The 15,724-nt window shown below is 35.8% G+C and overlaps 1 protein-coding gene across 1 annotated transcript; it reads left to right on the top strand.

The window, feature by feature from the left end:
- Window positions 1–5,299: 5,299 nt before the first annotated feature.
- On the top strand, window positions 5,300–15,689 carry Bet3 (blocked early in transport 3). The gene is made up of 4 exons (XM_067096595.1): window positions 5,300–5,425; window positions 7,680–7,874; window positions 10,733–10,915; window positions 14,358–15,689. The coding sequence occupies exons 1-4, from the start codon at window positions 5,384–5,386 to the stop codon at window positions 14,475–14,477; spliced, it is 540 nt and encodes a 179-aa protein (XP_066952696.1). The 5' UTR covers window positions 5,300–5,383; the 3' UTR covers window positions 14,478–15,689.
- The last annotated feature ends 35 nt before the right edge of the window (window positions 15,690–15,724 follow it).

Below are 15,724 nucleotides of genomic sequence, written 5' to 3'. Positions count from 1 at the left end.
GACAGATTACATGTCATCATTCTGATAGAGAAGTGGTTCCGCTCTGCCTGGGCTAGGGATTTGGCCCGGGGCCGGCGAGAGATTTTGGGTTAAGCGAATCATTTAATATGGTATGTAGGAAATAAACTATGGTTTCACCAGAGTAAGGCGAGGATTACCTGTTGCGTCTTTTATTAATATTTGATGGTATGCACTCTGACGGTGTAATGATCGCTCACGTCTGTTATTCTCTCTCTCTCTCTCTCTCTCTCTCTCTCAGCCGCGGCCAGCATCATTTGACTATCAACCAGGTATTATTTCACTATTTAGGTCAACATAATATGTTTTTAATTAAGCGAGTTCATCCACTATTTTACTAGTTCAGATGGTTGATCTAACGCAGGTTCTTCGGTTGTGAGCGGGCGCGCGCGCACACACACGCAAACACACACACACACACACACACACACACACACAGATATCACCATATCCTGATAGCGCTACCTTCATATGAAAGCCATTGTCCTTTGTAAATTGAGAAAGGGAGGGAGAGAGAGAGATCACTATTTGCTGATAATGTTACAGCAGAGTGTTATCTTCATTCAAAAGCCATTATTCTTTGTAAGCTGAGAGAGAGAGAGAGAGAGAGAGAGAGAGAGAGAGAGAGAGAGAGAGAGAGAGAGAGAGAGAGAGAGAGAGAGAATTAAATTTTTGCTCAATATAACTTCATTTTTTTTCGTCAAACAGTAACTGATATACTATGAATCCGAATGTTTAGATTTTTGTGCATTGGAACCTAGAGCTCGTTAATAATAATAATAATAATAATAATAATAATAATAATAATAATAATAATAATAATAATAAAAATTCAAGTGTTATTCCCCACCCTCGACTACACACATACTTGCTCCAACATCAAAGATCATCTTAATTATCAGCTATTCTATGAACGGCCAATTTGGACCGCATTAATCCGAAACTGCAGAGGAACATCACCACATACTCTGAAAAAGATTAAAAGCAGTTTTCGCCGACATTTGGTGCCTCCATTTGATGGCCCTCATCGGAAAGAGGAATTGGTCGAGTTACACCGAACATCTATGACCTTATATCTGGTAAATGTCAGGCTGGGGGTTTGTTGGGGGGAGGGGAGGAGGAGGAGATATAAGTCAGTCCTCCTCGGGCGTCGGACTGACGTCGTATCTTTCATTTCTAATTAGCAGTCATTTGGTTCCACGAAAAACAAAAGTTGGACAGAGACAGGGTGAAAACTACGGAGCGAGAGAGAGAGAGAGAGAGAGAGAGAGAGAGAGAGAGAGAGAGAGAGAGAGAGAGAGAGAGAGAGAGAGAGAAAACTGATGTCTGACAAAAGAGATTCTTTCGGTAGTGATCGCAAAGAAAAGAGAGAGAGAGAGAGAGAGAGAGAGAGAGAGAGAGAGAGAGAGAGAGAGAGAGAGAGAGAGAGAGAGAGAGATTTGGGGACATCAGGGGTAAAAAAAAAAAAGAACAAAGGCTGTAACAAGAGTACAGTGGTTCGGATCGCATGTTTACAATAATTAGAAAAGGTTCCTCCGACCCCAATAACACAATGGCGGTATGCCCCCGTTGGCAATTACACAGTACATAACGGTAGAAAAAACACAAGGGTCCTTACGGAAAACAAAGATATCATTTACTGGCCAAAGAGGCGGATGTGGCGTTCAGTAGGTTGCTTCTTTTGTGTTCGGTATTCTCCAATAAGACAATTTATCTCTTTCATTACACTGTACTTCTCATCAACTTTAGCTTGGGAGAACGTTTTTTTTTTAATATATACCTCCACAAGGTCTGCGTTGATCTAAATAGTGACATTGTACCTGGCATTTAGTAGGTAATGGTGGGTGGTCACTACTAAGCTGAATGACAGAGCAAGGAAGGTACCTTACCATAATATATATATATATATATATATATATATATATATATATATATATATATATATATATATATATATATATATATATATATATATATATATATATATATATATATATATATATATATATAATTTATATATATATATTATATATATATATTATATATATATATATATATATATATATATATATAATATATATATATATATATATATAATGATTTATATATATATGTGTATATATATATATTATATATATATATATATATATATATATATATATATATATATAAATATATATATATATAAATATATATATATATGATTTATGTATACACATATGTATATATATATATATACATACATACATATATGTAGTGTGTGTTTGTGTGTGTGCTAGTACACACGTGCCCACATGAATTCTTAATGGACGCTGCATTGTTTTTCATGTCTCTGTTGATATTATCATTGGAGAGCGGTGGTTTTGATCCGAGACATGCATGTACATAATTATGAATAATATTTGCGTCCCAGTGACATGGTCCTTTGGCGTGAAAGAGAGCGTGCAAAGCGACTGAGTTAAAATAATGGAAACAGTTGTTATGAAAGATGTTGTGTATATTGTGACGCCTTTTATGTTTCTTTGTGAATTGTCTCTCCTCTCGGCAAAAGCACTTTTGACATCGCTTTGTTGGGAAACGCGGAGTTCGTCCGGGACATTCAGTTATCTTGAAAATAACTTTGCCCGGAATAGGGCCGTTACGTATTCGTTGTTGACTTCTGAAATACTGCGCAAGTTAGATAAAATTATTATAATTCTATAACGAAAGATTCTTATCAATTGACACATCCCCTCCACTTTGATTTGGTAAAGATTCCCTTCAAGGCTTTTTCAAACTTAACCCGATTTTCCTCCATCTAATTCATGCTTTGTGTGTGTGTGTGTGTGTGATATATATTGCTTCACAAACTGAAAAATCCTTTCTTACTCTATGAATATCGGTACATTAACTTCAGTACCTTTATAAAACCTCAAAAGAATTACCATATCAGTAGACCTTATCATCATCTCGATATAGTTTAGGTAGATGAAGATCCTCTTCGAAACGCCAGCATGAATTTAGCACCTTTGTATATATCAGATTGCTGATACAAGAGTGATGCAATCAGCGCATGGTATATCTCCTTCTGTCTTTCTGAGACTGAGAGCCAAATTCACCCAGACGGTATGGATTTAGCAGCTTTTGCATATATCAAATTGCGGACATAATGTGTTGGATTCTATCCGTCCCGCCTCTCTCTCTCTCTCTCTCTCTCTCTCTTCGTAAATGCGCTGATCAGCCCACCAAGATTCGTCATTGCCATTCCATGCCGCATTACAGTTATCATTTAAAAAAGGCCTCAACAGGGCATTCTTCGGAGGCATAACTACCGAAGGACACATAAATACCATGCAAGCTGAATGCACCAGCTATTTGCCAAAAAGGAATCCTGCCCCCTCCCCACTCCATCCAGCCCAACCCCCGAGTCCCATCCCCAACCTCACGCACTTGTCCTGAGAGAGAAAACAAGTGAGTTCCTTACCTAAGAGGCCACTTAAGGTGTCGGGGTTTTTGATCTCGACCACCACCGGCGAAGGTGGTGTTCAAGAGGCTGCGATCCAAAGGTGGACAGACAGGCATCCTTCGGGATGCCTTTCATCGCTTGAGATTTATTGCATCCTTGGACTTTAGGTTGGAAAATCCTTCATCCCCCTCCCCCTCTCTTGCCCCTTCCCCCTCTCTGAAACGCAGTGTCCCTCCTCTGACAAGAGCAGGGAATGAGGGAAGCCTTGGTTGCAGTCGAGTAATTTTGTCACAGCTGGAAGAAGGGGAAGAGAGAAAGTAGGGGAAAAAAAGTACCACTCGAAGTAAACTCTTGAACCTCTTCGAAGCAGATTCTACCAGCTTCGTGAACTTGCCCCTTGGCGGCATTGTTGAAGATGAAAAGAAATATATGTTAGAAATAAGAAGAAGAAAATTTAATGCTTCTGTTTTCATTTGACTTGAATCGCATGATTAAAAGTGTCCTTTTTAAAATGGACACCCCCCCTCCTTGTTATATTGAATTTTGGGGCTCATCTCTTGATGTTTCATTGTGTGTACCACTTTAAGACTGAATTTTATCTTTGTTTATTATTCCGTCTGCATTTCACAATACTTCTCTTTCAAGTTCTCGGCTCTGTTCCCTGTTTAATAATAATAATAATAATAATAATAATAATAATAATAATAATAATAATAATAATAACCATTGAAAAAAATATCTAGGCAGCAGAGTGTTCAAGCATTAGTAGAATTAAAGTCTTAATTGTTTGGTTATGTCCAAGTCAATTTTTGCAGTGTCACGCGAGGGACAGGAACCAGGACTTGAAAACGTGTACAACAGCATCCTTTTAGCATTATCACCAGAAAATGTAAACAAAAACTGTTTGGCGATAAGCTCTTCCATCAACTTTGGTGGAGATCATATGGACACAAGATTAAACCTTAAAATTACTCTTCCTTTCCTTTTCGTATTGGTGCTTCATAGTTTTTATTGTATTTCTGTGCTGTCGTCTGCAAAGACCTTTTTAGCTTTACTATTTCGTTATTTTCATCTTAACCTCTGCGTCTTATGTACGTATGAAATGTAAGACTTCAGTTGCTTCCTTACTTGCTTAATCAGATTTTATTATCATTAGATTTGAATTTATGAAACCTTCTCTAAGTTTCAGTTTCTGGTTCTTAGCATCTCAAGAGGTTTCCATCACCTCAGTTTGCTGTGCCTAGTAAATGAAAATAATTATTTTGCTTGTCACCTTTTGTTACGTGTTCTACACTTGTTACAGCGCCCTCCCCCCCTTTTATATCATACCTTTCATTTTTCAGCATTACTTTTATAAAGAATAGTATCACCAAACAATAAAAAGATGTATTCATATTCTGTATTTCCCATTTCGCATGCCAGCGTCCACAAGGTCTAAGTTTGTATGTATTAGGGGAGAACGAAGAGGAGGGACTTTACATTTTCTCAGTTTGAATAATCCCCCATATATTAAATTATCTACATTTATTTTCGCATTTCTATAGTGGAAGACAGCGTTCTCATCGGTTTGATACCCAGGAAGGCAAAGATTTCTATATAAACAAAGTAAAATAAGTCTCAAACTTGAACTACGACAGGTGAGTGTTAGACTAGGATCTTCAAGAAGAAGAACCAAAACAATCAAGCAGTTTTGCCAATTACGGGTGTCATATATGAGCCGTATACTAGTGACATAAATTTTGATATATGAATTATAAAGATATTAAAATTAATATGTAATAGAGTAGAATCATTTTTAATGTTGAATTTTACCTATGGGACATTATAACCATTATTTTTTCATAATCATGCAAGGAATTCAGATATGGCATTGGTATCATTGGTTGCTTCGACAAATAGACATCACACACAAATCGCAAAATGTCACGACAAAGTATGAGAGCAAATGACCCGAAGAAAGTGGTAAGTATTTTTTACTTGTTAGAAAGAAGCTTGAACAGTAAGGCAGTATCACAAAAACGAAATATTGAAATATGTACTTAGGCTAGAGTGGAAAAAAAGTGTCAGCCGAAGGTTAAAAGTTCAGCCATCGAAAGTGGGCGGTGAACTAAGGTGCTTTAATCTAACTCGGTTAGATACCCATTGAAGAAAACGTACCATCATTCATACTGCCTGAAATAAATAGTAATATTTACAAGTTTTACTAATTTTATAGCACAAACATTATTTTGCTTACTTTAGAATAGGCCTAGGCCTGCATGTGGCCAAGGTCAGCCCATGTAAAGTTATGCCCAGCTGACCAAATCAAGGCCAGATGTAGCCTAAGACTAGTTAATTAGTAGTTCAAGATTATAAAATTTTACAAGGTACACATAGCCTAGGCCTAATCAATTCCACCATATGCTATAAAATTATTTTTTCTGTTTTTCTCATGTACTTTAAATGAATCTGACATCCTTTTGGGAAAATTTTCACTTCATATTTAAGTGATATTCTGGGATTGAAAATAGTGTTGGTAAAACTGAAGAGTACTACTGTGCTCCTTTGCTTGGTAACTACCAGTGTATGTGCAAAATATGCACCATATCTAGTGGCCCCTTGGAGATGAATGTAAAAACATAAACAGAAGATGGTAAATATAAATATAAACAAAGGCATAAAAATAAAAGGCAGTAAATATGTTGATTGTCGACTGGCAGCAGCCAGGCTTCGGTTGTAGTCTTCAGTTTTACCGTAGCCTATGATTTTTTTCCCCATTTTATGAATACTTTGAATGGTTTTCATATTCATTTCAGATTAAATCACATTTTTAAACTATAGTCTCGTACTGGAGTAGAAGATATGGTTTCCTTAAGTTTTATTTTGTGCTTTGAATGTTTCTGATGTTCATTTATGTAGTTTTAGATATATTTGACCTCCCCCTCCCATATATCTTGGAATTATAGGGGGCCATAGTGGAAAAGCAGGTTTTTTGGTTTTGGGCCAAACACAAAATGAGTGAAGTATTAAGATTTATTTAATCTCACCTAACATGGGGCATTAGATCCTTACTTAGCCACCTAACCTAACCTATGTAATATAAATTAAGTGATAGGTTTGCAACCTAACCTTATGTAGGGCTCTGGATCCTTACCTTATCAGTGGCTCTGGACCCCCATCTATCCTAACCTAACCTAACATAGGGCATTGTAAATTAAAATTAAAAAGATTGTGACATAGGATGCCAGGTCGTTACCCTGACTGGAACCTCCAACAAACATTAAATAAGTTACTAGTTCCTTGCTTAGGTAGTGCATGTTGTCACTTTAAAATGGTTCAATAAACCTTACCTTAACCAGAATCAGATCTTGCAGAAATGTCCTTAGGAATTTATAACACATCTTTGTATTTCACATTTATTCCTTCCCCCCCAAAAAATAATATTCCCCTCTGTGGTCCCCATAATTACAGGATGTAAGTGGTTCCAGTATCTTTACTAATTTGTTACCAAGATGAAAGTCAGAAACAGTCAGGTATAAGACTTTACTTTATATCAAAATCAGTGCTAATTGTTTATAACCAAAATACAGGGAGGGTCTTTTAAAATATGTTTTTTCTTGGTTACCTTCTGTTGCCATTTTACATAATTGCACTGTATCCTGTCTATACCAACCTGTGGACAACCCATGAATTGTCCCTTTTGCCCTAGTTACAACGTTTTCTGCCTTTTGGGTTTCATCCATTCTTTTAGTCTTTCCACTTAGCTGTCCAATTTTCCTACCTTTATCTTGCTTCAGTTTCACCTCTTATTGTAATAAATAGAATTATATCTGAGTAGTCTCATTAAATTAACTTACGTGAATATTCTAGAACATTAATTACAGCTTTTAATGCATAATTCCATTTGTTCCCATGCTTATCACATCAGAATTGTAGATGAGTAATAATAGTATCATGATGCTTCTTGAAGTTTTGTTCCAATTTCATAGCTCCTACAGTCCTTTTTATTGAAGTGTGTAAAACTAGTGCAAGTTATAAATCTCAGCCCAAAGCTAAGAAACCAGTTACTTGTCATGTGAAATACTGTATAGTTTTTTGTATACTTTTGATTGTGATTTGATGAATTAGACATTTATATCCAATGCACATGCTTATTTAAACTATTACAACTTTTTATTCCCGGGAGAAAACTGTATTGTTATATATGTAATTATACAGGAGACTGCCTTTTTTGCAGAGTGGAGAATTGTTCACCCTCACTTATGGGTCCTTAGTTGCCCAATTATTACAAGATTATGAAAATGTAGATGATGTAAATAGACAGCTTGAACGCATGGGTTACAACATTGGAATGCGTCTCATTGAAGATTTCCTTGCACGAGCTAACCCAGGTCGATGCTATGACCTAAGAGATACAGCTGATAAAATTCAGGTGAGTGTTATTTATTCTTTGTCACTGATTTATTGCAAATTAAGCAGAAAACATCGATTCCTATATTTTTTAAATCCCTGCTACCCTGTACCGCTTGTAGTCTTCTAAGTACAGCATTACACTATGCTTGTAATCTTCCAAATACAGTATTACAGTACATTCATGTACACAAGTTTCTACTTGGTCTCCAAGGGCCAGAACTTTCATCATGTGCCAAATCCAAAACAAGTCTCTGCGTATGCCACTTATGCTAATTGGTTGTATTAGGGTAGATGTGATTTCATGTTTTAAAGTGCCACTTTTTTCATAGTAACTGGTGAGTAAGGCTTACCCAAGTGGCACAGAGTAATTTGGACAGATCTAAATTTGGGGGATTGAACTTGGATCAACAAAAATGAGTCATAGTTATATCTTGTAGTTTCTTTTAAAATTGTTTGCTGACTGGCAACCTTCATCAGTGTCCTGGGTATGCAATTTTTCATTTAAATATTGAACCTGGTTAGGTATATAATAGTATGCCTAGACAAACGAAGGTCAGTCGTTAGCCTTGATTTCTTTAGGGCAGAGCGAGCAAATATTTTTGATAATGTCTCATTCCTCTCCTTTATAAGATGGTGCTTTATATTACTTTAAAATAACCCCGCTAGTTTTAAATCAGTGTCTTATTATTTTACTCACCATCACTTTCTTTAGTTGCAGTGGAGATATGTTGTTTAACCTAGATTTCCATTTCTGTGTCACAAGGGTTAGTGGCTGTGGGATGTTATGTACACTTGCATGATGTCTCTGAAGTTACATTCTTTTCCCTTTGTGAGGCTGTCGTTTAGTACAAGATGTTTGGGATGATGAGATGTTATTGGAGTTGCTTTTAGGCATAGTAGTCGGCACCACGCTACCAAGGTCAGGTTGGTAGGTCTAGGTTGGTTTAAAGAGGACGTCTGCCAGGTCTGCTGGATTGCCGTTTCCCATGAAAATTTTATGCTCTTGCAACAGCAAACAATGAAACTGCCTGTTAGTACTGTCCTGAGGAGGCATGATGTGGTAATCTCAAAGATAGTGTTGCAGCTATGATATGCAGATGTTATGTGCTTTGAGGACTTGAGTGTAACATTGGTTATAAGGAGGACATTTGGGCTGTGTTGAAGTCCATGTATTCTCTACTGAACCAGCCCAGCTCTTCAGATAAAATCACACTTGGAAGTGTGAGACAAAGTAACTAAAATAGTCGAGAATTGTTCTGTTGGTGATGAAGTTTATTTGAAAATAAAATTGAAAGAAAATGCAGCATAGCAGTATCAAGACACTACAGAAGGGATTAGTGTATTTTATCCAATTATTCTTGCACATTAGAGAAGAAAGGAGGATATTTGAAATTTTTTGACAAGACATCTCCGATACATCTGCACTCTTATAGAGCTGGCTGAGGGACTAGCCCTTGAATATTTAGAGTGGTGGAAAGTGCTTTAAACGTAGACTTTCCAGTTGGAAAATATTTCCAGAAAGCCTGGGGAACTTCAAAGGCACTTGCAACAGACCCATGGAATGTGCCCTCAATAAAGGAGGGATACAGGGTCCCATTTTATGCATATCTCCAAATTATTGTCATCACCAGTATGTCTTCAGACTGAACCACCCAAACTCTAAGAGGTTTGCTGCAATGAATAAAGTGACCAATGTGAAAACTAAATAAGTCGTTTTGAATACTGTGCACAGACATCTTACTTTTATTCAGTGGTTTTTTCCTTTCCAGTTAGCTCACATGTATGGTTTCTGGGTATGAGTTGAAGCAAAATACTTCAGAAGCTCTAAACAAGAGGTTTCTTTCATTGTCAAGATGCTTCTCCAATGTTTTTGGTAAAAAATGCAGCATTCAGTGTGTCTGCTGTAAGTGGATATTAAAGCATCATTAAAAGTAACATGTTTGTATCATTGAAATAAGAACTCTCTAAACATATCACCTTTACTGTTTTATGCATCTGCCACTGTATGTACAGTGATCTGAAATTAATTTATTTCAATAGTTTTTTGTTTTGTCATGAAAGAAAATCACCTGATCTTTAAAAAGAACTGCCACTGTATGTACAGTGATCTAAAATTAATGTATTTTCATAGTTTTTTGTTTTGGCATGAAAGAAAATCACCTGATCTTTAAAAAGAATCCATTTCCTTTGATTATGAAATGGAGGATAGTTTTACATTTTTTTGTTCAGAATTGTTATTGCAGCTTAGTTATTCAACAGATTAGCTAATTCATTCTCATTTTAGGAAGACTGAGACAGATGAAACATGTCAATATTTTTGTTTTACTGATACTAGAGCATTTTGTTAAGCTCACAGATTATCAAAAGAACATGGCAGTAGTGCAAAGTCATCAAGAGCAGATTTTCAGATATCCTGGGCCCTTCATAGTACAAATCTTTTAATGGGAGATATTTGTTCATTCGTAACTTTAGAGTACATATTATATCTTAATAAATAGTGATTAAGGGAAAATAATATATTTTTGTAACAGAGTGCCTAATTACAATAGGTAAAATAATTGTTGTCCCAGTTTTTTTGTTTTCATAATCACAGTAGCTGAGAAATTGAGATGTAGGTTTGAATGCTTATTCCAAATTGTTGCTGACCTTTTTTTAATGATATTGTATTACATTTTTGATATAAAAATATTTACTTGCAGAAAATTAATGGTAATTTGTAACTTAAACTTTTTTGGGGTTCATTTATACTCATGATTTATTTTGCATTACTTCATTGTACTTTTTGAAGTACAGTAATATAATCCATTGAATGGAAAAAATATCACTTGCAGTATCAGTTTTGGCTTTGATAATCTTATGATTTTTTTTTTCTTCCAGCAAGCATTCAAGTTGTACCTTGGTGTATCACCAAGTATTGGCAGTTGGAGTCCAGGAGGAGATGAATTCTCAGTTGTTTTAGACTCAAATCCATTGGCAGAATTTGTTGAGCTGCCTGACAATTACCTTGGTCTTCGTTACTCCAATATTCTTGCAGGCGTTATACGTGGAGCATGTGAGATGGTGAGTATTTAGTCACTTCTCTCTTGCAGGTTAATTGACGTTGGAAAAACTGGGTTCAGCGTCAGCTGAAGATAAGGGAAAGTGCCCTTTATCTTTGAGTCCATTATATACTCCATCATGTGTTATAATGTTAATCATTCTGACACAATACCTGGCCAAAAGACCAACTAAATTAGAAGAGAATTCTTTGATATTAGTTTGGTCACCATGGAGCTCTGCTAGACCATGGAAGGTAACTCCTTTGAGGACTCAACGGCGACTACCAAAAATAGGTTTTCCCTACGTCAAAACCTGTTTTTATATATATTGAAAAAGTTTGTGCACTACAAACATTTTTGCCATTTGTAGTCTCTCTCTCTCTCTGTCTCTTGCTGAGTGTTGTCTGATAAGCTAAACTACAGTTTAGTATTTTACTATTTATTAACATCATTTACATTATAAAGTTATGTTGCCTTACAAGTTTAGGTGTGAACAACTCTATCCTTCCCCCTTGCTGCTCTTCTGCCAGAGCTTGGTGATATTCTGCTTTCTATCACTGCTCTTTGTTCAAATAGATTTCACTGTTATTTCTCTTCCTTTATATCCTTTCCCAGAAGTTACAATGCATACTTGTAGTGCTTTATATATGCCTTCCTTCAGTAGTTTCTAGTGATAACTTTTTGGTGCTACTTTTGTCACCCACATGTTTTTAAACCTCTCCATTTTCAGGTTCCATGTGTTTAATCTTTTGACTACCCCTTTTTTATCATATCCACCTCAGCTTACAGCAGTCTACGTTGAGTTATGCTTATATTATGGCATAATAGTGCAATCCGTTTGTTTACGTTTGTTTACTTTTCATCGTAGTAAAATCTTTGTTTCAACCTCTCCACTCTTGTATGCTATCAGCTCCCCTCTGGGCTTCTTAAAAACTGTTTAACAGTTAAAATCCTTGATTTGTGCAATTCAATACAGCTTCTCACTCTTAGTTTGTTCTCAAACCATTTATTTCCATCATATCTCAAAATCAATTCTGTTGTTGCAAGGCCATTTAGGTCTTTCTTTCATTGTTGTTAACCTCAGACTGTTGACACTTTTTGTCCACTTGCTTACATGCTGACATGAGATCCTTCTGCCTACTGGTGTAACCTCTTGACTGAAACATTTCTGCCTGCTGGTTTACCCTCTGAGACACTCGTTCCTACTAGTTTACCTTCTAACAAAAAATACTTCTGCCTACCTGTTTACCTTTTGACTGCACCATTTTTGCCAATGGTTTTGCCTCTCTTACTGAGACACTTTTGTCACTGTATATGATAGCCTTTCCCAAATTTCTTGCATTTCCTTACTGAGATGAGAACAGTATACTGAGAACAGATGCATTACCTTTTTTCCTAAGATTATTTTAACTCTCATGATTATTTTTATTCATCCCATTTCTAACGTGTCATCTGCTATTTCATCTTTCATCAGTGTGTACTTTTGTGCCTGTTCTTGCTTCAGTCCACTTGAATTAATTTTCCTTGTCACTACCAATAGTGCCTGCTGCCTATGTTCAGACGTTGTAAAGATCCGCAACCCCAGAGTACCCATGCAAAGATTGGCTATCATCAGAATGAACTTGTTAACATCAGCCACCCCCCGAGTACTGAACACGGCAAAGGGACATTCCATTTGGCGACAACAAACAGATGCACACGCCAGTATCAGAATGAGCTTGTTAACATCAGCCACCCCAAATATTAGCTTTTAAGATAAACAACCCTCAGGTACTCTGGGGTTGCTGTTCTTTATGTCATATGTTCTACCTTCTGTGTATGATTCAACAAGTTTCTAGTTTTTCTAGTGGGTATTTCCATCACTTTCTTGGTTTTTCTTATAATTTTTCCAATATTAATAGTGGTCCTTTTGACAGCTTACCTAATTTCTACTTTCCTTGAAGATTTTTTTTGCACTCCATGGCTACTTATAGCAAGTGGGCACTAGGGGCCATTTTTCTGGAGAACATAAGTTTTCCTGCTCTTATCCTTTTTATGAGTTGTATATGCCTTTATCAATAAGCTGAACTTACATTTTGTCTGTGCTTGGGACTGGCTGTTTACAGATCATTAGTTCATTTTGAGTTTATAACTCACAAGCTGAAGGTTTATTTGAGGGAAAAACTGGTACATTCAGTGTTGCTAGAATGTATGGAAAGAAGAGAATTTGTGGAGAATATACCAGATTATAATGGTTATGTGTGGGGAATGAAATAAAACCTGCATGTGTAGAAAGAACTCCAACTTCAGACTGTCTTGTTGTTCTTAGAATAGTGGTAATATTTCAATTGGTGGACGGTGCCTTGGCCAACCAACTACCTATTAGGTATTGTGTAAAATTAAATGAAATAACGGTAACAGTTTTATTATTTGCCTGCACATACCTTGAATAGTCATCCATATTCCTCAAAGTAATTTCTGCCTCCTTTCAATTGACATTGCAGTGTATGATTCATCCTACTCTCATCATTTTCCACTTTTTACTTTATTATAGTACGAGTTCATTCTTTGTTGCCCTCAGTACTCAGTTTTGCAGACCATCTTCAACATAAGATGTTTTGGAAATACCTGGTAATTGTATTGTTTTCTCCCATAGGCATTCAGTAGATCTGTTATAGGCAATCAATAGATCTGTTATGTGTATTAAAATTATCAGCAATTTGGGATTGTGCCTCCAATTATCCTTTCAACTTCACTTAGATTGTCAACCCTAATCTTCTCTAAAACTCTCAGTCCATGTCAAAAGTAGATGGCAAATATAAACCTTCAAAGTATCTTGTAATTGCTTTTAATTTCCACAGTCATTAAATTATTCTAAACTTTGTGTAGGTATTGCTTTCTGCAGCTATTTGAAAATCCTCCTCTCTTTCAGATCATCAAAAGCTACAGTAGAACAATCGGTGGCTATTTTGTATCTCTTAATGATGTTTTGGGCATTCTTTATGCAGAACCTTACAGAAGTTTTTGCTTCTACTTTTGATACATGTAAGGCAATTGAGTTTAGCATAATGCAGTGTTTATGTAAGATGGCATGCATTTCTCATCAACCATAGGACCAGAGTACTGATTTGGGCAAGTGGTGGGAAACAGCAATATCCAACTTTGGCCTGATTTGGGCAAGTGGTGGGAGACAGCAATATCCAACTTTGGCACAATATTTTACTTAAACCACTTTCTATCTGTTATTGATGAATGAACATTTTTCCCCGTCTGAATTTTTATTTTGTTCACAAAAGTTTTTTTTTGTCTCCTACTCAGGTCTTTGCTTTTCATTAAGCATTTTAAGAAGCTTTAGGCTTTAAATGTCTTGTCATTAATAATGTGTGAAGTTATTTTGTCCAGTTACTTATGTCTTCTGCCAGTCTTAGACAACATGCTAAAATTCTTGTGACAGTTTATACTACATATTAAATTGCCATCAACAGGTTCAGTTGGAGGTAATGGTGTGGTTTATTGCTGACCAGCTGAAAGGTGACAATGTGACTGAGATCAGAGTGAAGTTCATTAAGAGAATTGAAGATGCTATACCTGCTGGAGAAGATTAAGGCAGATGTCCTTATTTATAGTATTCCACTGTCTGTTCAGGGTTATTATAGGTTAGATATAATATTCTTTTCCATTTGCAGTAAACTCATATTTAGCACAGATTTTGAGACTATTGTTGGTTCAGTTTAGGTGATAGTACTATCACTAACTTGGATTGAAATTTGATCATTTAAGACTTGTTTGTAAAAAGTCAAGAACCACCATTCATTAATAATCTTTTCTATCCATTAACTTTGGTACACAGTTAATGTAAAGTACATTATGTGTTGTAAGTGATTATTCGGTATTTTGCAATATAATTGATATTACGTATGCATTTTCATGATATTACCATTAAATTACATAAAACACATGAATAGTTCTTGTTATTTTTATGTAATAAATACTGTTATTAGCCTGGTAGTCTTTTGAATTGCATTATGGCTTCAGTTATTATGACTCATGATATGTGATTCAAATGTCTTTAAGTATATAACCTACTTGCATCAGGTTAAGGTAGATCTTCAAAACCTTGTGTTTGTAACTGGACTCCAGCTAGGCGACTGAGAAAACCCCCTTGCGTTAAGACCAAAGGTTTGTTAGTTATGAAAAATACAAATAGGTGTAAAATTTGTCATTTTGAAGCACTAAGGTGTTATTATCCACAGACCCTCAGTATTATCTTGAAAAGCTGTCAAACTAATAAGGCATGCCTCAAGTTCCAGATTGTTAATATACACAAAACTGCTTTCTTTACTAGAATTTTTGGTGAAGAGGTGCTGTTGTATTTACCCTTGCATTCTTCCACAGCCATTTTCATAGTTATATTCATTTCCAGTATCTAAAGCTTTTCATCATGATTAAATATGTATAGCTATAATCTGCTGGTCAATTTTTACCAGTTACATGTAAAATTGTAATAACCACAATGCCCTCAGCTTCTCAAATCCTTCACATTTTTTGGGATGTGCTTGTCACTACAAAGCCTGAGATCCAAATGGGAGACTATGAAGAAATTCTGACAGTTATAACGGGATTCAAATCTGCAGCCGGAGTGTCAGAACGAGGTCACATCGACTAATTTTCAATTCTCAAATTCTTCAACATAAATCTGTTATGATGTGGTATAGTACCATAACCTCAATGAATTGTTTGTGCACCCTGTGCTTTTGCATGTTTAAAAAAATATCTCATATACTACTAAACCTAATAAAAATTCTGTTTTAACTGAAGATAAATTTCATCATACAAGGTACAAATTAAATAA

The sequence above is a fragment of the Macrobrachium rosenbergii genome, chromosome 53 (genome assembly GCF_040412425.1).
Source record: "Macrobrachium rosenbergii isolate ZJJX-2024 chromosome 53, ASM4041242v1, whole genome shotgun sequence".
Classification (NCBI taxonomy): domain Eukaryota; kingdom Metazoa; phylum Arthropoda; class Malacostraca; order Decapoda; family Palaemonidae; genus Macrobrachium; species Macrobrachium rosenbergii.
The sequence above is the reverse complement of the archived record's forward strand: the minus strand, read 5'-3'. Positions and strand labels throughout refer to the sequence as shown.